Source organism: Cetorhinus maximus, chromosome 25 (assembly GCF_964194155.1).
Source record: "Cetorhinus maximus chromosome 25, sCetMax3.hap1.1, whole genome shotgun sequence".
Taxonomy (NCBI): Eukaryota; Metazoa; Chordata; class Chondrichthyes; order Lamniformes; family Cetorhinidae; genus Cetorhinus; species Cetorhinus maximus.
Genome location: NC_135903.1, coordinates 9,442,416 through 9,464,714, shown reverse-complemented (window position 1 = coordinate 9,464,714; position 22,299 = coordinate 9,442,416). Strand labels below are relative to the sequence as shown.

The 22,299-nt window shown below is 40.8% G+C and overlaps 1 protein-coding gene across 12 annotated transcripts in view; it reads left to right on the top strand.

The window, feature by feature from the left end:
- The window catches only part of arhgap23a (Rho GTPase activating protein 23a), a 501,306-nt gene that overhangs the window by 229,761 nt on the left and 249,246 nt on the right, over positions 1-22,299 (top strand). For 4 of the 12 annotated variants that reach the window (XM_078529398.1, XM_078529394.1, XM_078529397.1 and 1 more), the window contains exon 1: positions 13,296-13,885. The exons of 3 other annotated variants lie outside the window; for them this stretch is intronic. In XM_078529398.1, the coding sequence (XP_078385524.1) occupies positions 13,658-13,885 (228 nt within the window). In that variant the 5' untranslated portion in view covers positions 13,296-13,657. Of the gene's footprint in view, positions 1-13,295; positions 13,886-22,299 lie in introns of those variants that run through there. 5 more of the 12 variants (XM_078529395.1, XM_078529386.1, XM_078529400.1 and 2 more) reach the window with 5 other exon arrangements.

The window sequence follows — 22,299 nt, the reverse complement described above, 5'->3', positions numbered from 1 at the left end:
TAACTGTTTCCCTCTCCACAGATGCTGCTAGACCTGCAAAGATAAAGGTATGTTGCAAATAAGCAATAATTGTTTTACTCAGAAGGAAAGAGTGCAGTTCATTTATTTTAAAAGTTCAATTATTTAAAATTATTTTTGGCTCTTAGGTTTCCCTTTTATTTCAAATAGAACAGGGAAATATTTTCAAGGTTATCTTCCAACCTGATGGATCCATTTGTGCTAAACTGATAGAGGGAGGAGAGTTGATCTATTCCTAACCTCTGCCAACGAAGCTATTGTTTTGGTTGGAAGGTAGTATCTCCAAGTGGCCTGGAGTGATTCACTGACTGGAATTCTTTCTACTCTGTAGTGAAATATCAATCTTGTGCTCCTGGATGCCAGACTGAAGTTGTCATTTACAAAAACAGAATTACCTGGAAAAACTCAGCAGGTCTGGCAGCATCGGTGGAGAAGAAAAGAGCTGACGTTTCGGGTCCACATGACCCTTCATGACCCTTTTTTTGTTTTTAAAGTTGTCATTTATTTGCTGCCAACATCTAACTGAGTACATCTGCTATTTGAGATGAAAATGGTACCCACATGAGGCCATTTCTTTCTTGATGTATTTTGTAACTTGCGAGTGAGTGTGTATGTGTGTGAGATGTAGAACAGAAACATATAAAAACAGCTTGAAATAATTTACTCATGAGAAAGACGTTTGTTTTGTGTGAAATAAAATTTCTGGGCATTAATTGGATCATTAATAGAAAATTAAAGCAAAAGACCTTGGTTAATTAAAAGCAAAGTGATATAAAATCAAGTTGTGATTATCAGGAGGATGGACTTACAGAGCCTGAAGATTGTAGGAGGGCGAGCTGAGGGAGACCAGGTTTCTACAGTTATGAAGTCTTGTGGATGCGTGAGTTGGAGTTCAATTAAGTCCTAATTTCAGAAAGATTAGAACGCAAATCTTCATCATCAAACCTTAGGTGCCATCTTAAAAATTATATTGAGGGCCCCCTATCTTCTGCATATTCTTGTTTTCTTTCTAGCAAGCATATCTGGTATGAAATTATAAAATGTCAGTTGGCTCATTGGTTCCCTCCCATCTGAAAACGTGTATATTTTGGCCTATCATGAACTCTACCCAATATGCTAGCCTCCTGACAGAAGTGAGTACCGCATGCAAAAACCCCATGAACAAAAGTTGCATCTGTCCCTCCCCAAAGATAATTCAACATAACCATAAGTTATAGATGCACCTTGCATCTAATACAATTCAGCTCTGCCCAGTTATATTTCACGTATACACATCCATAGTCCTCTTGTTCCATTGAATATTTTTAATAATACTTCCATTTATATGATGCGGACTTTCCTCTGGACTGATCTGATTTGTCACACTGCATGTCTGACATCCACTACTGCATGTTCAGAAATTTCCTCCAGTTACATTTTGGGAACACCAAAGCCATTATCTTTGTTGCCTACCACAAACTTGGCTCTCCAGCCACTGACTCCATCCCTCTACATTGTCATTGTCTGAGGATGAGCTGAACGATTTGCAACCTTGGTATGTCATAAAAATAAAAATACCTGAAAAAACTCAGCAGGTCTGGCAGCATCTGTTCTGTTGAAGAGTCACATGGACTGGAAACGTTAACTGTGTTCCTCTCCTCAGATGCTGCCAGACCTGCTGAGTTGTTCTGTTGAAGAGTCATATGGACTCGAAATGTTAACTGTGTTCCTCTCCGCAGATGCTGCCAGACCTGCTGAGTTTTTCCAGGTATTTTTATTTTTATTTTGGATTTCCAGCATCCGCAGTTTTTTGCTTTTATCTTGGTGTGTCATATTTGACCCAAAGATAAGTTTTTGATCATATATCTGCTCCATCTAGCGGTGTAGGCTCAAGAGACCAATGGCCTATACTCCTGTTCCTATTTATTATCACGAAAACTGCCTACTTCCGTCTCCTTAACATTGAGATTTTAGCAGCAGATGAGCATTCATGCCTTTGTTGTCTCCATTCTTGACACTTTCAGTTCACTCCTGACCGTCCTATCTTCTGCCCTTATCCTCATGCACACCAAGGCGCATTCACCCTTGTGCTCGCTGGCCCACATTGACTCACATCCCCTCCTAAACCTTTCCACTTTTTTTTCCTCCTTGAAGCTCGCTCATAAAACCTGCCTTTTTGACCAAACCTTTAATCATTTACCCAAAGATCTCCTTTTGTGACTTGGGGTCAAATTTTGTTGGATAATGCTTCTATGAAGCACATGGGACATTTGCTATGTTAAGGGCACTACATAAATGCATGTACTTATTGTTCTTGTGTCTTAAATAAAAACTCAGCGCTTTAGGCAATGAAATATATTCTAAGTAAGATGACTGTTATAATAATGTCAAAATATATCTTTCATTAAAACCTTCAACCTTGTTCTTAAGAATTTATTTTAATAGAGTTGGTTGATATGACTTGCGGGAAATCAATTTGACAAATCTTCTGACCAAAATTTTTTAAATAGGTTTGCAACTCACTAATTTTGTGCTTTTGTCCTCTGGTTTTGCTCACATTTTAAATGAAAAATCCTACTTAAATGTAGTTCATGCAACCCTCCTATTAATTTAAAGATCTGGATCATATGCTTTTTAAAGTGTAATTTTACATCAGTTTGGTAAATCACTCCTCATAACTTAAAATCCTAAATACCTGAATTCTAACTGCTGTTACCTCTCCCTAGTACTCGAGGGGCAGAATTTTTCCCTTGTCGGGCGAGCTTGGTGGGGGTGGGCAGGAGCGATCGGCTTGGACTACTATTTTACGCTGGTGGGCCAATTAAGGCCGGCCCAGTGTGGAGTGTGTGCTGCAGTGCTCAGCGCTACCTGTGGGGGGGGAGGGGGCTGCGGGGTGGTGGTGGTTGGCGGGAGGAGGAGGGCAAGTGGGGATCTTCGCGCATGCACATGGGTGCACGCTGGAAAAGCTCCCTGAGACATACAGCTGCTTCAGGGAGATGAAGAGTTCTGAAAAACAAAAATAAAGAATTTTTAAATGTTAAAAAAACATGTCCCCTCATGTGACTATGTCACATGAATAGGAACATATTTTGAATGAGATGTAATATTTTTAAATTTATATTTGCTGTTGGAAACTTCATCTTGCCTGTGGATGAGGTTTCCTAAAAAGTGCAAAGGCTGCTTGGCCTTTATGCCTGCCAGCCAACTGTAAGGTTGGACGGGCAGCGAAAAATTTAAGTTAATTAATACTTAAAGGCCTTAATAGGCCTTCTAATTGTCGGACATGCTGCCAGTTCCCGTGCGGGTCTGCCGACCGAACTATCGCGCAACTGCGTATTGACGTCGGGACGCTCGCCTGACGTCATTGCGTGTCACTTCACGCTTGAGCGGGTCGGGCACGCACCCCCCCCCCACCCCGCCAAGGTGAAAATTCTGCCCTAGTTCTATTGAAAGTGTTCAGATTTGCTTATAAATTAAGCGCAGTTAAAATAATACTTTTAATATCTACCTATTTTACTTTTAATAGCAGTTTTAAATTGACTGCATAATTTCAGTGAATAGTCCATAATCGCATCCAGTACTTTTCCTTGTACATGATTACTAATGGATTCACATAACATATTTAATGTTTGATTGTACACCGCAATACCTATATTAAAGTTAAACTGCAATTGCTTAATGCATCTCTTTACTTTCAGCACAAACATTCACTTATGTCTTCCTTACTTATTTTGAAGAAGTAATCTGGGTTTTCTTGATTTATGGAACTTGATGGTTATAAATTAGTGAATAGTTAACTGTTTGGCCTGCACTTGGGTAAAACTCATTCACTTTTTATTTTTACACAATGTGATTGACCAGGACAGGAAGGAAATGCAAGGCGATGAAAGTGAGTATGAGGATCTGACAGCTTACTGTGTTCTGTGGAATTTAACATAACAATAAAAGTTTTGTCGAGTTGTCTGCACTGCTATGTCATCTAAAACAATATTAACTTCTCCTTGAAAAATAAGTTGCCCATGCTCCTGAATCACGGTGAAGTTAACATTTAGTGATGAAATAATTGAATTCCATTCATGATGACAGTAGCAACTTGCATTAATATAGCACAGTTAATGTAGTAAACTGTCCCAAAGTGCTTCACAGATGTGTTATAGACAAACGTTTACACTGAGCCTCGGCAGGCAATGGTAGAACAAAAGGCCGAAAGCTTAGTAATCAGCGTCTTAAAACATAAAAGAAAGGTGGCGAAGCGGGCTTTGCTGGCTGGGCCAGCATTTATTGCCCATCCCTAGTTGCCCTTGAGAAGGTGGTGGTGAGCTGCCTTCTTGAACCTCTGCAATCCATGTGGTGTGTGTATACCTGCAGTGCTGTTAGGAAGGGAGTTCCATGATTTTGACCCAGCTACTGTGAAGGAATAGCAATATAGTTCCAGGTCAGGATGGTGAGTGGCTTGGAGGGGAACTTCCAGGTGGTGTTCCCATCTGTCTGCTCCCCTTGTCCTTCTAGATGGTAGTGATCGTGAGTTAGGAAGGTGATGTCTAAGGAGGCTTTGTGAATTCCTGCAGTGCATCTTGTAGATGGTACACACTGCTGCCACTGTGCATCGGTGGTGGAGGGAGTGAATGTTTGTGGATGTGGCGCCAATCAAGTGGGCTGCTTTGTCTGGATGGTGTCAAGCTTCTTGAATGTTGTGGGAGCTGCACTCATCCAGCCAAGGGGCGGGTATTCCCATCACACTCCTGATTTGTGCCTTGTGGTCAGGCTTTGGGGAGTCAGGAGATGAGTTACTCGTCGCATGATTCCTAGCCTCTGACCTGCTCTTGTAGCCACAGAATTTATATGGCTAGTCCAGTTCAGTTTCTGGTCACTCCAGGATGTTGTTAGTGGTGGATTCAGTGATGGTAATGCTATTGAACATCAAGGGGCGATGGTTAGATTCTCTCTTGTTGGAGATGGTCATTATTTGGCACTTGAGTGGTGTGAATGTTACTTGCCACTTGTCAGTCCAAGCCTGGGTATTGTCCAGGTCTTGCTGCATTTGGACATGGACTGTTTCAGTATCTGAGGAGTTGCGAATGGTGCTGAACATTTGTGCAATTGTCAGCGAATATCCCCACTTCTGACCGTATGATGGATGGAAGGTCATTGATGAAGCAGCTGAAGATGGTTGGACCAAGGACACTACCCCGAGAAACTCTTGCAGTGATGTCCTGGAGCTGAGATGACTGACCTCCAACAACCACAACCATCTTCCTTTGTGCTAGGTATGACTTCAACCAGCAGAGAGTTTTCCCCCTGCTTCCCATTGATTCCAGTTTTGTTAGGGTTCCTTGATGCCACACTCGGTCAAATGCAGCCTTGATGTCAAGGGCAGTCACTGTCACCTCACCTCTGGAGTTCAGCTCTTTTGTCCATGTTTGAACCAAGGCTGTAACGAGGTCAGGGGCTGAGTGGCCCTGGCGGAACCCAAACTGGGCGTTGGTGAGCAGATTATTGCTCAGGAAGTGCTGCTTGATAGCACTGTTGATGACCCCTTCCATTACTTCCATTAGGGAGTGAATTTCATAGCTGTGATGATGGGGAAGTGGGGAGGGAGGAAGACACAATAATGAAGATGGTGATGGGATTCCTGATTGCCCCTTTTGGAATTCTGTGCTTGGTTTTGTTGTGCATTTTGTCAGAATTGAGATGCATGTACTTCAATGGAATTGCATTCTAAATGCTTCTAGGGACAGCCACAAGGTGGCAATGCAATCATTGGTGTTTTCACAAACCACAATATTTGCAAGTTGCCCTCTTGTCAGTACTCACCATTTGCATGTGATAAGCAAACTAATGTGTCTAAAAGGAAGATTCATGGACTGGATAGTTATGTGAGCACAGAATACCCAGCCTTTGGAGACATCTGGCGATACCATCATGAATGTTGGTTCTAGTTTGACTGCTGATAAGCAAATCTGGAACATTCAGCATTTTGCTGGAGGACATTTGAGCTTTCTTTGTTCATGTTTATCTCCCTTTTGAAGGCTGCCTAATACAACTCTTGTTCCTTTAGCCACAAGAGCAGGTTATCTGAGCTAGACACCCCTCTATAACTGCTGTCAATACAGTTCTAACATAATTAAATAGGCAGGGAAGAGAGAGTATTCTTTTCTTTGTGTTTTGATTTTAAAACCTAAACGCTCTGCCACTTTTAAAACCTTTTTATGGAAAAATAGCTCAGATTCTGTGTTAACCAATCCATTAGATAATTTTTGACAAACGTGCTTTAAATGATACTGAATTGTGGTTTATTGTTGCATTTTTTCTGAATGTTTTGCTCCTAAAGATGTCAATCTTGCCTCAGTCAATAGCAATTTTGCCTCTTCTGTCAGAGGTGGCTGAACTTCCAGTTCAGTGACATGAGCCTGTTATTTATTTGGAAACAGTTGGCCATTTTAGAGCTGTGGAGGAGAGGAGATTCAAAATAAAATATCAAATAGGACATTCTGCTTTTGTAAAAAAAAACTTATTCAGTGATAATTGGATGAGAGTTGCTAACTCTCTGAAATGTAAATATATCTGAAATGTAAAGAGAAAATGAAAATCATTTCTGCTGATAGTTGGCTGCCCGAAATGTCTGTTTTCAGATAATGCTGTGTATTTCTGTAACTTTCTGGTCTTATTTTAGATTAAAAAATTTTTTTTTGCTTAAAAACACTCTGCCTTTACAGCAGTCCATTCTCCTCTCCACCTCCCAGTTACCTTGTGCTTTCATTGTAGCACTTCTTAGTTTCAATTTGTTGAAATTTCTATTCAATGTTGCCAAGTGTTCACAGATTATTATATAGTGACAGATAATTCCATATGCCCAAGAGTGGAAAGCAGTGTCTGATCAAGGTTTCTGTTGGTTGAAGCAAATGTTACTGTTTCCCGGGGCGGACTCTGATAATAGTCTACTTAGTTTCTTGTTTTTTCATTTCCTTCCCTAACTGATTTTACCTTTCAGTTCTTTTGACTTGTTTTTTTTGTTTGAGTAGCTGTTGGAGTGAGTATTTCAGTTACCACCTGGGATTTTAGCTTGGGTTAGCCTGATTGTGACACTGACCAAAAAATGTATGGGTAGCAGTTCAGAGCATCTAGTCGTCCACACAGTCTAAATGCAGTGATTCATACCATTTCAGGTAGACAAGGATCCAGATGGTGAGATCTCAGCTATGTGTTCAGTTATTGTTTGTCTTCCATTTGTAGACAGACAGTAATGATTTTATTATGGTTTTAATACCAAACTCTGTCTTTGGTTTTAACCCTTAACAGAAAGTTCAGTAACCAAGCACAGCATACAAAGAAACTTATGAAAATGAAATGCTGTAAATACACAGTGGCCTATCAGTATTTAAAAAAGGGAACATTGAGATTTATGTTTCAGGTATAAACTCAACTTCTAAAGAGTACAGGGCTCATCCGAAACATGAACTGCCTTTTACTTCCTCTGACGCTCCAGGACCTGATGTGTAATTCAGGTATTTTCTGGTTTTTGTGAACTGCTATGAATTTTGAGCAAAGCATTTGCACTTTTTCTTCAGATCTGCCCAGAAGCTTACGGATGAGATTAATTTGTGGCTTTTCTGATGCTGGAAAGGAGATCCAGTTACCCTGTTCCTTGAACGCACTAAACTGATACTCTAGTGGAAGTAAAAAACAAAAAAAGTAGGCCTTGTCTACCCACACATAACAGATGGTGCCTCAGAAACAAAGTGGCTTTTCTTGTTTTAAACTTCAAAAGATCAAGCCTGCCTCGGCACATCCTGAGCTGGATTATGTAAATTCTGTACAGAGATGTAACATCTGGAAACCATGGAATGTTACAGAAAGATTCCTGAGTCTTATTAAGTAGCATCCAAACAAGATCCACATTTTATTTTTTGATCCATCGATTTTCTGGATGCATTTAGCTTTTAATTTAAAAGTCCCCAATTTAAAAAAGGCAAATTGTCTTTATTACAACCATATAAATAACAATTCCGATTTATGAATATTGAAAATGTATTACTTCATTTATTTATATAAGAAGTTAATATTAAAACTTGCATGAATTATTTTCTGCTGTTGTTGACATTATTACTGCGCTCAGCTAGATGTGTGGCAAAATTTAGTGTTCAAGGTCTGTTGCTTACAGTGAACTAGTGTGGAATGTTTATCACCAATATACATCAATTCCTGGATGCTGCAATAGTTACATGTTAAATAACTGCAGTACTTTGATGTAGGTACAAACTAAGTTACTGTGATTTCATAGGAGACCTCAATTTGAAAAAAAATCTCCTGATGCAAGTATTATAGCTTGTTATGGCTCATCTGGTTAAAGCAGTGAGTTATTGAATCATGCAGTTTGTCCAAGATGGCGCTAGGCAAATTGCAACATTTCTATGTGCTTTCGGGTTAGTGAGGAATACATTGACAAGATTCTTGCTCCCTAATGTTAATTACTCCTGTTGGAAGTGTGCAGGTGAGGACAGGATCAGCCTCAGCTTTCCCCCTGGTAAAATAGTCTGCAGATACTCTCACATAGACAATGGCTGCTTGGGCAAAATGCTGTGCCTGTGGAGCTGCGCTTATCTAGGAGTTAATCTATACAGGAAAATCAAGAAAATTAGCAGAAAAGGGAGAACATCATTAAATACCATATCAGTTCATAATCAGCATATACCATAAGTACTTGAGTAATGGTTGTACTTGTGTATAAGTCAACCCCTGACTTTTAGCCAAAAAAGCAAAATTTTGCACTTACCACCTGCTTGCCACTGAAGCCAAACTTGCCCAGGTGCAAACCTCCTCATTGATAGAATCGTAGAATAGCACACCATTGAAGATGGCTGTTCAGCTCCTTGTGCCTGGGCATGTCAACACATGATGTCAAGGCTACCACCTCACTGGTGCTCGTTGTGTTCCTGCCAATCCCGCCCTCTATCCAGAAGGAATGGCAGATACACAGCCCAGTTCAGATTTAAAGTTGTTGAGATTGCAGAGCAGATAAATAATTGTGCAGCAGCCAGAGAATTCAAAATATTGGAGAAAAATATTAGAGATTGGAGGAAGTTCTCTCACAGCTTAGGCAGATGCCAAAGAATAAATGTACAAACAGAGGAAAGCCTAGCATGTGGCTGCAGTTGGAAAATAAAATTGCAAAATCCATCAATGAAAATTGCCAGAATGGACTCTCAGTTTCTCAATCTATCCAAATCTCCACCCTGAAATGAGCAAGAAAATTAGACATTGCAAATTTCAAAACCAGCCCTGGATGGTGTACCAGGTTTGTGAAGATAAAAAATTTTGTACTGCGACAGAAGACCAAGATCTCACAACATCTCCCAGCAGAATTTGATGACGGGCTTATCATATTTCAGTGATTTATAGTCAAACATCATTAAAAGAATGGATACAGATTGGCCTGTATTGGGAACATGCGTGAGACTGTCATGAATTTTGACATAGCAGCCAGTCAAATGGCAAGCAAAGATCCAAAGAAGAGCATTAGTGAAGACAGCTAGCCATGAAAATAGTAGATCCATCATTGTTTTGTCATGTATGTCCAATGGAACAAAGCTTCAGCTAGTAGTAATATCCAAGAGAAAAGCCCTCTCAAAACAGCAATTCTCAAAAGGAGTAGTTGTCCACGTTCATGATAAAGGATGGATGGATGAAGTTGGTTTGAAAATATGGTTGGGGAAGGTTTGGAGTTTCCAACCAGGAGGATTATGTAAAGAAAAACGTCTTCTTATCTGGGACATGTTCCAATCATGCCTTGTCAATTATGTTGTTGCTGAAGTTAGATCACAAAATATTGATATATTGCAATGATTCCCAGTGGCCTAACCAGCCCTATTCAACCATTAGATGTCTCTATAAACAAGCTGTTCAAGGATAGCATGAGAAGAAAGTGGAATAGCTCCCTGGATGATCAGAGGATAGAAGACCATTCACCAGGGAGGCAGCATATGGGCTGTGATGTTAGTAGCCTTGCATGAATGGGTTGTAGAGGCCTGGGGTGAAATCAGACAGGAGATTGTCATCAAATCATTCAAGAAATGTGGGATATCCACATTTGGGATATGGTGTTGGTGTGAGATGATGGAGTTGAGGTAGAAGCTCACTCGTGATCTTGATCAGTGGAGGAGCAGGCTTGGTGGGCCAAATTGCCTAGTCCAGCTCCTATTTCTTATGTTCTTGTGTCCTTAGTTTGAATGATAATCTGTCTTTTATTTCCTCCACATACCATTTAATATTTTGTAATATTTAAATGAGATCCTCCTTAACTGTCAGATAAGTTGTAAAGTTTGAACTCCTGGAATCCTTAAATTTTGTCATCAGTCTTTCACACTTGGGATTAGTCTTGCTTCTCTTCTGTGTACCCTTTTTTTGTTAAGTGTGGTGACCATGTTCTACGCTGCATTATTTGTTTAGAAGATGTGAAACATTTTTGGGCTTCATAAGAATGATAAAGCCTTCCTGCTTATTGTCATTCTTATTATTTTATTATTGTTGCTTATTATTCCTTCCACATCAAACATATTCAAGGCAATGTTTGCAGAAGAAAAGGTAGCACTGAAAAAATAAGGCATTCACCTGAAAACTAATGGTTATCTCAAATGCCATATTTGAATCAAAGTCATAGTCAGCTTTGAAACAAGTTAGGCTTGTTAAAGGACAAGGGAAATTTTTCTGTCGATTTTCATTTCAACCCTATAAATGGAATTGTGCTTCTAATTGCTGTCAAGTATCAGAATCAGATGATCTCTGAGGCCACCCAGAACCCTCAGTTCCCACCTTGTTCAACAAAGTGTTTGTTTAGAAGAGAAATAATGTTCTGATCTGCCTAGTGATCGAGAAGAAATTATTCAATTTTTAGGTAATAAGGTGTCAAATCTTTTTCATGTCACAGACACTCTGGCCCCAATATTGGCTGGGAGGGTGTGAAGAAGTGTTGCATTGTAGGAAAAAGCTGGTAAGGCCGAGGGCATGAATACCTTCTGGAATTTTAATGGCAAAGCTTCATTTAAATAATTTTTTGCTGACTTTCACCTGACAGTGGCCAAATTGACAGCCTGGCTGATTAGTGGGAGCATAAGAGGTGACTTGATCAAAACATTTAAGATCCTGAGGGGTCTTGACAGAGTAGATGTGGAAAGGATGTTTCCTCTTTCCTGGAAGAATCTAGAACTAAGGGTCACAGTTTAAAAATAAGGGGTCACTCATTTAAGACCGGGATGAGGAGATTTTTTCTGAGGGTCTTGAGTCTATGGATCTCTCTTCCTCAAAAGGCAGTGGAAGCAGAATCTTTGAATATTTTTAAGGCAGAGTTAGATAGATTCTTGATTAACCAGGGGGTGAAAGGTTTTCAGGGGTAGGCAGGAATGGGAGGTTGATACTCTTTTGAGTTATCAACAGTCACAGATTGCAACTCTTTTGAGTACAATCACAGTTCTTGGTTTTCCAGGAGTGGGACATGAACCCACAACCCTCTGATTCAAAGGCGAGGGTGCTATGAACTGAGCCACAGCACCCCGGTCCCCATGGGAGGTTGATGTTGCAGTCAGATCAGCTATGATCTTATTGAATGGCGGAGCAGGCTCGAGGGGCCGATTTGCCTATTCCTCCTCCTAATTCTCATGTTTGTATAAACAAGTGGCAAGTGACTCTGATCAAAACACTTAAACACACTCATGTAACAGCATCAAAGTAACTTTGGTAGAAAGTTTGGAGACGGTTATCTGCTGCCCACTTATTTGGGGAATACTACAGAGAGCAGAGCATTTTTTCTAAATGGTATATGATGTTACTGCGCAACATTTTTTCTTAAGCCTTTGTCCTTCAGTTGACTTAATATTGACTGGGGTTGGACCCAATACAGAAAGCATCAAATAACTTGTGCAATGTTTTGAATATTTATGATTCAACAGTTGTCTGTCTGACATTAAGACCTTAATGAGCCAAAATTTGCTCCAGCTTAATGCTGGCAGAACTAAAGTCATCCCCTGAGTTCTCCTGATATCAACATGGCCCTTAGCATGACTTTATCACCCTTGCAGCTGGTCCCTTGGGAGGCGCAGATCCTCAGTGTAAGACTAGACTTTGAGCTGAGTTGTGCTTTGCCCCGCATCACATTTGTTCCAGTTTCCATATTGCTTTCTGCAACATTGCCAATCTCCACTCCTATCTCTTAAGGTAAATTACAGTTCATGACTTTATATACTTGAACCTCAACATCTGCATGTACTCTCCCAACTGGCCACCTCTTTCACAAATTACAACTCATTCAAAAAGCTGTAGCTGACATCCTCATCTGCACAGAATCTTGTAATTTCATCATTCCTGCTATTTTCAAGCCTCACTAGTGCCTTAGCGAATTGACTTAATAGTTCCTGTCATTTAAAAAAAATCTTGATCTTAGCTATTCTACTTAAGCAATTTTCTTCAAGTACATGTATTTCAGTCCTCTGGTGCTGCTTACCACTTGTATCTCTGCCCCATAAATGATGGTTCTTTTAGCTACTATGCCCAGCCTGATGAATTCCTTCCCCAGTACTCTATACTTTTCTACTTCCTTCCTTAATTTAAGACATCTCCTTTAAAACCATTCTAAACAACCAACACTTCAGCCTTGTCCTCAACATTCTGTACATGAAGAATGCTCTATTTTATATTGTGCATGTGTACAGAACAGCATAACACCACTCAGCAAGTAAGATGCAACATAAGTGCAGCTGCATAGTGAAGAACAGGGCTGCCTTATAAATCAGTCTGTCGTGTACATTTATATAAGACATCTGTTATACATATTAACTTATTTTAACGTTTTAAATTTGTGCATTATTTGCAAAATTATATTTTAAAAATTTTTAAAGAAATAATGCAAATTTTCCTTGAAGGCAACACTGAGGTATTCTTCAGTTGCTGAACTGTTAATGAGATCTTGTTTGGAGTCCGAAGTCTGGTCTGATTGTCTTTTGACCAATTAGCTCATCTGAGCTCTTGAAAGGGAACTTTATGTGCAAAAAAAGTGACATCATGTGTTTATCGAAAAGAGAGCAGCCAAACCCACAGAAGAAGAGAAGGCGAGTGTAACATATTTGTTTGATTGTTTAGTTTACTCAGTTTACTCTGGCATGTGACAGAATTTGCAGCAATTTGAAACTTTCGATAGTCTCCTGTGAGCGTCAGCTGGCGACTCGGGTCAGAGGTCAATGTCTGCGGCTAACAGCCCGGAACAGCTGTTAGTTCACAGTGTGCAGTGTACAGGGCTGCGGTGTAAGTTTTCAGTTTGTTTGAGTGTCTGACGTTCCAGCTAAAGAGATTGCGCCTGGCAGTCTGTAGTTATGCCCCGCAGCATAACTGTTAACCATCTTTGGAATATATTTGGGTTCACTGTTGATGTGAATGAGAGGAATGGGAAGAATATGCTGGATACTGCACTGTTCCAGCTACCAGATGAACATTTCATTATGTGATATATGATGTGTAACTTGTTTTGTTGTTGTGGATGGAAATCGGAACGCAACAACCATCTTGAACTAATGGTAACCACTTCTGAAAAGATCGCTTTCATGTGGGCTGGAAGTTGCTTTTCTAGTTGGATTAAAGTGAACTAAGGAAGAGACGCAGAGTTATCTGTGAAAGCATGTCCAGCGCTGGAAAAGCTGCCTGCAGCCCAGGCGTGATCTACAAACACTGGAATTGGGAAAGACCAGTTGGGATTGACTGCAGTTCTCCCGAGCCCCGCTGCATTTGGTTAGCTGCACTGAGGAATGTGACCTCAGAGGTAAACCCCAGGAAGGAGAAAGACAGTGATATCTCAGCTGTCAAAAGAAAGCACAGTTTTCCTGTTTGGGAGGAGGAGGAGTTGCTGGTAAGGTGTTTGGTTAGCTGTGAAGTCTTTGTATGTGTATTGTGTAGAAGAAAAAGCTAGATTTAATTTCCTGGATACTGTATTGCCTCAGGAAATCTTTAATAGAATATAAATGCAGACATGCCTTTTTGCAAACATGCACCAACAACGATTCTGCCTCATAAAACACCGTTACAGTTTGTCACGATAATTGCTTGCTTGTGCTATTGATAACTCATTAAAGCACATGCAGAGTTAATGTACCAACAGCAGTTTCTGTAAAACTCTTTTATTAATTTAATTTAATTTAAATACATTTAACCAGTTTTGAATCGGCCACCTTAGGACAAAAAACAGAAATCTTTTTGTCATGGGTATTGACTAAAGGAGCCCAGTTAGTTGATTTAAAAAATATATTTGAGTGTTGATCCATGTCCTAATCATAGAATGGTAACAGCACAGAAGGTGGCCATTTGGCCTGTCAAGTATGTGCTGGTGCCTTGGCACATTTGACTAGCATATCTCACTGCGCCACTGAATCCTTTAGCCTACTTTTCATAACAGTTGTAGTTTGAGCTCCTCTATTATAGAATAAAACTATTATGCAAAACAGAACAGTAATATATTGCCTTAAAACAAACATTTGTTATGAAGACATTCAGATTTTCACAGTAGAAATTTAGTTCATAAACAGGATACTTGTATGTGTGTACTGCTGACCTCTTCTTCATGCCACTATCAATGGCAGGAATCCAAGGTTGCAGGGTGAAGTCAATGGTCTGAGTATAAATCACATAGTCCTGAACTTTTATTAGGAAATTTGAGATGTTCATAATAGGTACTGTTGGAGAAACATTAGTTAATGGGCCGACTTCCTATTCTACTTGTATAACAGCAAATAAATTTATTCCATAGTTCTTTCTGGGTATAGTGAAACAGTAGGTTATATTGATGGACTTTTAATCTAGGGAATGAATGTTCTAATCCCATTGTGGCAGAATTCAAATTCAGTTTTGGAAAACAATCTAGAAATTTTCTGTATCAGCATGAACTGGCCATGAAGCTGTCAGATTGTAGTAATAACTCCTAGCTGACTGGCTTTCAAATAGGGAAAGAAACCTACCATCCTTGCCTGGTGGTCGATATGTGACTTAAGGCCGACACCAACATGGTTTATTCTTAACTGACCTCTGAAGTGGCTTAGTAAGCCACTTAGCCACAGCAAACCACTACAGAGACGATTGCAGTGGTTCCAGAAGAAGGCCTGCTACACTTTCTCATAGCAAATGGGGATCATTAGTAAATGCTGAGCTTACTAGCTGCTGCCATCCCATCCCACCCTAGCCCAAGAACGAACAATTTAAAAAAAATTACGTTATCATGATCCAGAAGAGTGTATTATAATAAATTTCTGCTTCTCGACTTATTTCCAGGTTTTCTGAATTAAATTCAAAGTCTCAAACTGCCAGGATGGAATTTAATACAAGCGACGGGAGAGAGCCACACGTCACCCCCTATGGAGAAGGCTCACTGTATTAAGTGCCAATCAGGGACTTAAGTGGCCAGTGACATGCCTTCTCCAGGATCCCTGGGGCAAAAATCCTGTCCCTTGGGAGCTGGCAGCGGCACAGGAAGGCAAACCCACCTGGCACCCTCCCACGAGATTAAATGCCCTCATCTCCAACGGGACGGCATTAAACTCTGCCCTCCATCTCTACATAATCCAGACCCCTATTATTAGTCTAGTAACATAACCACTATGCTACTGTTACCCAGCTTTACAAAAGTGGTATTGTAACACATAGCACTGTAACTGTTTCACTGTGACATTATGGGAAGAAGCAGTCTGCTTAGCAACCTACTTTACTTTCCAATTTGTGATTTGAAAAAAAAAAAATTTTTTTGCTTTTGGCCTTGTCAAATTAATAGTTTAAAAACAATGAGAATGTGTGAAATATAATCTTTATCTGACAGTAACCATGGATTTTTCAAATAAAAACAAAATGCTGGAAAAACTCAGGTTTGACAGCATCTGTGGAGAGAGAAACAGAGAGAACGTTCGAGTCTGCACGACTCTTCTTCAGAAGAGGCTCTGAAGAAGAGTCATACGGACTCAAAACATTAACTCTGTTTCTCTCTCCACAGATGCTCTCAGACCTGCTGAGTTTTTCGAGCATTTTCTGTTTTTATTTCAAATTTCCAGCATCCGCAGTATTTTGCTTTTATCTATGGAGTTTTCAAAGCTGTTTTCTCATTTAGTTAGCTTGATGACAGATTCTATGGAGAGACTGCACTCCTTATGATTTGGAGTTTGGATCTTTTGTTTTTCTGCTCTCCAGAAGGAACTGGCTTATTTAAATTTACATTGATTCCCACTACATCTCCACCTCTCAAAAGATAGAAACACCTGACAGAAAACCATTTCACGTAGGTTTAAATGACTACTTATTTCCAATTTAATAGTTTACTGGAGCAAAGATATTAGGTGAATAATTTGTAATATATGTTGAAATTTAAAGTACAAGACAAGGCTGAAGCACTTGTAACCATTTTCAGCCAGAAGTGCCGCTCAGCATCCTCCTGAGGTTCCCAGCATCACAGATGCCACTCCTTGGTCAATTCAATTAATTCCATGTGATATCAAGAAATGGCTGAAGGCATGGATACCACCTGACAACAAGCTGGCAACAGCATTAAAAGACTTGTGCTTCAGAACTAGCTGCACCCTTAGCCAAGATGTTCAGTACAGCCGCAACACTAGCATCTACTCGACAATGTGGAAAATTGCCCAGATATCTTCTGTCCACACAAAGCAGGACAAATCCAATCTGGCCAATTACTGGCCCGTCAGCCTCCTTTCAATCATCAGAAAAGTGATAGAAGGTATTATTGAAGTGCAATGAAGCAGCATTTACACAGCAATAACCTGCTCACTGATGCTTAGTTTGGGTTCTGATAGGGCCACTTGGCTCCTGACCTCATTACAGCCTTAGTCCAAACATGGATAAAATAACTGAATTCCAGAGGCGAAGTGAGGATGACTGCCCTCGACATCAAGGCAGCATTTGACCGAGTGTGGCATCAATGATCCCTAGCAAAATTGAAATAGGAATGAGAGGGAAAACCCTCCACTGGTTGGAGTCAAACCGAGTACAAAGGAAGACGGTTATGGTTGTTGGAGGCTAGTCATCTCAGTCCCAGGACGTTGCTGCAGGAGTTCCTCAGGGAACTATGGCCAACCATCTTCAGCTGTTTCATCAATGACCTTCCCTCCATCATAAAGTCAGAATTGGGGATGTATGCTGATATTTCACAATATTCAGTACCATTCGTAACTCCTCAATACTGAAGCAGTCCATGTCCATATGCACCAAGGTAACATTCAGTCTTTGACTGTGACAGGTAATATTCATGCCACACAAGTGCCAGCCAATGATCATCTCCAACAAGAGAGAATCTAATCATCTCTCCATGACACTCAATGGCATTACCATCAGTGAATCCTCCAATATCAACATCCTTGGCGTTACCATTGACCAGAAGCTGAACTGAACTAGCCATATAAATACTATGGCTACAAGATCTGGTCAGAGGCTGGGAATCCTGGGACAGGTAACTCACCACCTGACTCCCCAAAACCTGTCCGCTATCTACAAGGGACAAATCAGAAGTGCTATTGAATACTCTTCACTTGCCTGGATAAGTTATGTTCCAACAACACTCAGGAAGCTGGACACCATCCAGAATAAAGCAGGCGGCTTGATTGGCACCCCATCCACCACCTTAAACATTCACTCTCATCACCACCAACTCATATTGGCAGCATTGTGTACCATATACAAGATGCACTGCAGCAATTCACCCATGCTCCATCGACAGCACCTTCCAAACTCATGACTTCCACCATCTAGAAGGACAAGGGCAGCAGATGCATGGGAACACCACCACCTGCAAACTGCCCTCCGAGCCATATACCATCCTGACTTGGAACTATATCACTGTTCCTCCACTGTGGCTGGATCAAAGTCCTGGAACTCCCTTCCTAACAGCGCTGTGGGTGTATGTGCATCCAATGGACTGCAGCGGTTCAAGAGGGCAGCTCACCACCACCTATCCAGGAGCAGTTAGGGATGGCAAACAAATGCTGCCCTTGCCAATGAAGCCCACTTCCAATGAAAGAATAAAGAAAGTACTTTGAATGCCCATTTTGAAAGTTAGTTTTATGAACTCTTCTTTCAATTTCTTGAATTATCACAATTTGGTGCCTGGTCTTCAATAGAGGGAATATTTGAATGCTTATGAAGTCCTTCCTGCATTACAACAGTGACTACATTTCAAAAGTATATAATTGGGTGTAAAGCACTTTTAAGTCATCCAAAGGTCATGAAAAGAGTTATATTAATGCAAATACTTTTTTTCTCTCTCCCTCCAGATAACTAAAGTTCGCATAAAGATATTTAAGCTTTAAACTCTTAACTCCTTAACAGCTGAGGACTGCAATCAATTTGTGATCAAAGCAGCAATACTACAATGCTATTTAGTCTGTGGCATAGGTTCTTGTACTACTTGTTCTAAGATTAGATCATGAAAATGATCTTGCAGAATACTGATGCAAAATAAACACGGAACTGTTTGGAATGTATGACTTCAATGGGATCATAGCTACAGGAGTAGTCCATTTAGCCCCACAAGCATGTTATGTTATTCAATTAGATCATGGCTCATCTGTACATTCTACCTGCCTTTGCTCCATATCTGTTCATACCCATATTTGATAAAAAATCAGTCTTGAAAACTTCAGTTGACTTGTCATCCACAGCCTTTTGGAAGAGAGAGTTACAGAATCTACTGCACTTTTGTGACAGAAAATGTGCTTTTAGGTTTCATTCCTAAATGGCCGAATTTTAAGATTGTGACTCCTTGTTCTGGATACTACCAACAAGAGAAATGGTTTTCTTGTATCGACCCTATCAATTCCCTTTTATTGTTTTTAACCATTCAATTTTATCACCCTCTTAACCTTCAAAACTGAAGGCAATACAAAACCAGTTTATGCAGCTTGTCCCCATAATTTAACCCTTTTAAGTCTTGTTATAATTCCAATCTCATTGAGTTAAGGCCAACATTCCGTCATATTGTGTCCAGTTCTGGTCACCACACTTTGGAAGGATGTAAGGGCCCTTGTGAGGCTACGGGGATGATTTACCAGAATGGTTCCAGGGTTCAGGGATTTTGGCTGCGAGTTAGATTTGAGATGCTGGGGTTGTTCCAGTTGGAGCAAGAGAGATTGAGAGAAGATTTGATAGAGGGGTACAAAGTTATGACAGGTTCAGATAAGGTGAACAAAGAAATGTTGTTCCCATTGGCTGATTATACAAGGACGAGGGGACACATTTAAGGTTTTGAGCAAGAGGTGCAGGTGGCTGTGAGGAAGAGCTTTTCTTTGCAGTAAATGGTAATGACTTGCTGCCTTTGAGGGTGGTGGAAGTCGAGATGATGAGATTTCGAAAGCAAATTGGATGGGCCCTTGGGGGAAATAAACATGCTACAGGGAAAGAGTAGGAGAATAGGACTTATTGGATTGACCCACATAGAGCTGGTCTGGTCTTGTTGGGCTGAATGCCCTCCTCCTATGCCATAATGTTTCTACGTCTATGACTATGACTCAATGACTGTACAACTCTATCATTTTTGATTACTTTTTGTCTTTGCACTAGCATTTAAGGATTTGTTTAAGTGGATACCTAAATTCCTTAGCCTCTCTATAGTTTCTAGTCTGTTACCATTAAGAAAATATTCAGAATTGTCTGTTTCAGATTCAAATAGGACTTGTTTTGGAATGCATCCCTTAGCCACTTTCCCACATACTCTAACATTTTTGATACAAAATATTTATTGTTTGAAATGCTGCATTTATAAAACTCATTATAAAAAAATATGATTCCATATTGAATGATGAGAACCAATTTGCAAAGTAGCAATTCTTCATATGTGTACATCACTGGACCCTCTAATTACACCAAGCACCACTAGCCAAAACAATTAGGAATGGATGAAAACCACACGTTTCACAATCTGTGACACTGGCCAAAACTGATTTTGTTGTAGGCTTGCTGATCAAACAACCTAGGATATAAATGTATCTGGATCCTCATCTAAGGTCCTCTAAATTGTATCTATTTATTTGATACTGGGTGGATAGCTCGTTCAGTTGAATGCCAGACTTGGGACCAGAAAGTCCCTGATTTGATGCTCTTTGAGCTTCATTAGGTTTTTCATTCTGTTGATGTGGATAAAATGAATACCATGTCTTGGGCACAGGATGAAACAAGGTACCTAAGGCTGCATGCTGCCCAGTTTCAAAATCTCCTCTGTGTTTGTCAGTGGAAATTAGGGGACCAGGATTTTGTACAGCAAACTACTTTTTATATTAAGGTGTATTTGATGCTTCTAGGTTTAATTACTGCGGGGCAGAAAGAGCTTGAAAAGTTAAGAAAAGTTGACCCTGGGCAGGGCTGTGGATGAGGGAGTGTTTGAGATGGGCCTGGAAAATGCATAATTATGCCTGAATTAGATTTGTTTCCTTCCCTGGAGCAGCATAGCTGGAAATTAACCTGCAAAAAAATGTTCAGGTCCTGAGCTTTTGTTACAACCTTTCTTTCGCTGGAACTTGCTGTTTATAATGTGCAATATTCTAATATATTATAACAGATAATATAACACCATCATACATGCATGGTGATTAAGGTTTAAGTGCTGACATTTTTTTGGATGAACAGTTCTTTTCTCAACTGTGTTCATTTTTCTGCAGCAGTGTGCAGCTTTAAAATGTGGACCTGAATCTTTTGGATGGCAGGGCCTTGCTTCCCACCATCCGAAGAGTCTGTGGGGAACACGTCCCCGCCAACTCCTAGTGCCCGCAGCCATTTCGCGCTCGAATGAAACTAGCCCGAAACTCTCCCAGTCCCTGCAGCAATGTGCTGCAGTGGACTGAAGAGGGAATGTAGGAGGGCACCTGAGGCTAAGTATGTTCAGAGGGTCCCAGGGCAGGGGCGATAGGGAAGGCCTGGGCAGGCGGGGTGCGCAAGGGGCGATTGGGGTATGAGAGGAGAGGACTGGGGAGCGGGGGAGGGAGATCACTAAACCTTAAACTGGGGGGCAGGGGTGCTCGACTTCAGAGGGGGCTTTTGATGGAGGTGCCCCCCCCAAACCTGCTTTTCTGCCCGAGATCTACCTCTGTTGATTTTCAGGCTTCCCCCACACAAGTTCAATCCTCCTGCCAGCCTAGTCAGGAAAGTGAGATCTCAAGGGATACAGGGGAAGGTGGCAGGTTGGATCCAAAATAGGCTCAGTGACAGGAGACAAAGGGTAATGTTCGATGGATGTTTTTGCGAATGTAAACGGTTTCCAGTGGTGTTTCACAGGGTTCAGTGTTGGGGCCCTTGCTGTTTATTGTATATATTAATGACTTAGACTTAAATGTGGGAGATATGATTGGGAAATTTGCAGATGAAACAAAAATTGGGCGTGTAGTTGATAGTGAAGATAGCTGTCGACTCCAGAATGATATCAATGGTTTGGTTGCGTCAGCGGAGAAGTGGCAAACAGAATTCAATCCAGAAACGTGTGAGGTAATTCATTTGGGGAGGGCAAATAAAGCAAGGGAATACTCAATAAACGGGAAGTTATTGAGAGGGGTTGAGGAGGTGAGAGACCTTGTAGTGCATGTCCACGGGTCCTTGATGGTGACAGGACAGATGGACAAGGCGGTCAAGAAAGCATATGGAATGTTTTCCTTTATTGGGTGTGGTACTGAGTACAAAAGTAGGCATGTAATGATGGAACTGTATAAAATGCTGGTTAGGCCACAGCAGGAATTTTGGGTTCTGGTCATCATATTACAGGAAGGACATAATTGCCCTGGAGAGAGTAAAAAGGAGATTTACAAGAATGTTGCCAGGGCTGGAAACTTTCAGCTATGAGGAAAGATTGGATAGGCTAGGGTTGTTTTCTTTAGAACAGAGGAGGCTATGGGGTGATCGAACTAAGGTGTACAAAATAGAGGGGCCTAGATGGGGTAGACAGGAAAGACTTGTTTCCCCTAGCTGAGGGGTCAATTTCCAGGGGGCATAGATTTACGGTGATTGGTAGCGGAATTAGAGGGGACATGAGGAAAACCCTTTTCAACCAGAGGGTGGCGGGTGTCTGGAATTCATTGCCTAAGTTGGTGGTTGAGGCTGAAATGCTCAACTCCTTTAAAAGGTACCTGGATCTGCATCTGAAGTGCTGTAACCTGCAAGGCTATGGACCAGGTTCTGGAAAGTGGGATTAAAATGAGCGGCTAGTTTCTTTTTTCTCTTTTTTGGCCAGCACAGACATGATGGGCTCTTTCTGCGCCATAACTTTTCTATGGTTCTAAAAATTGAGGGGCTGAG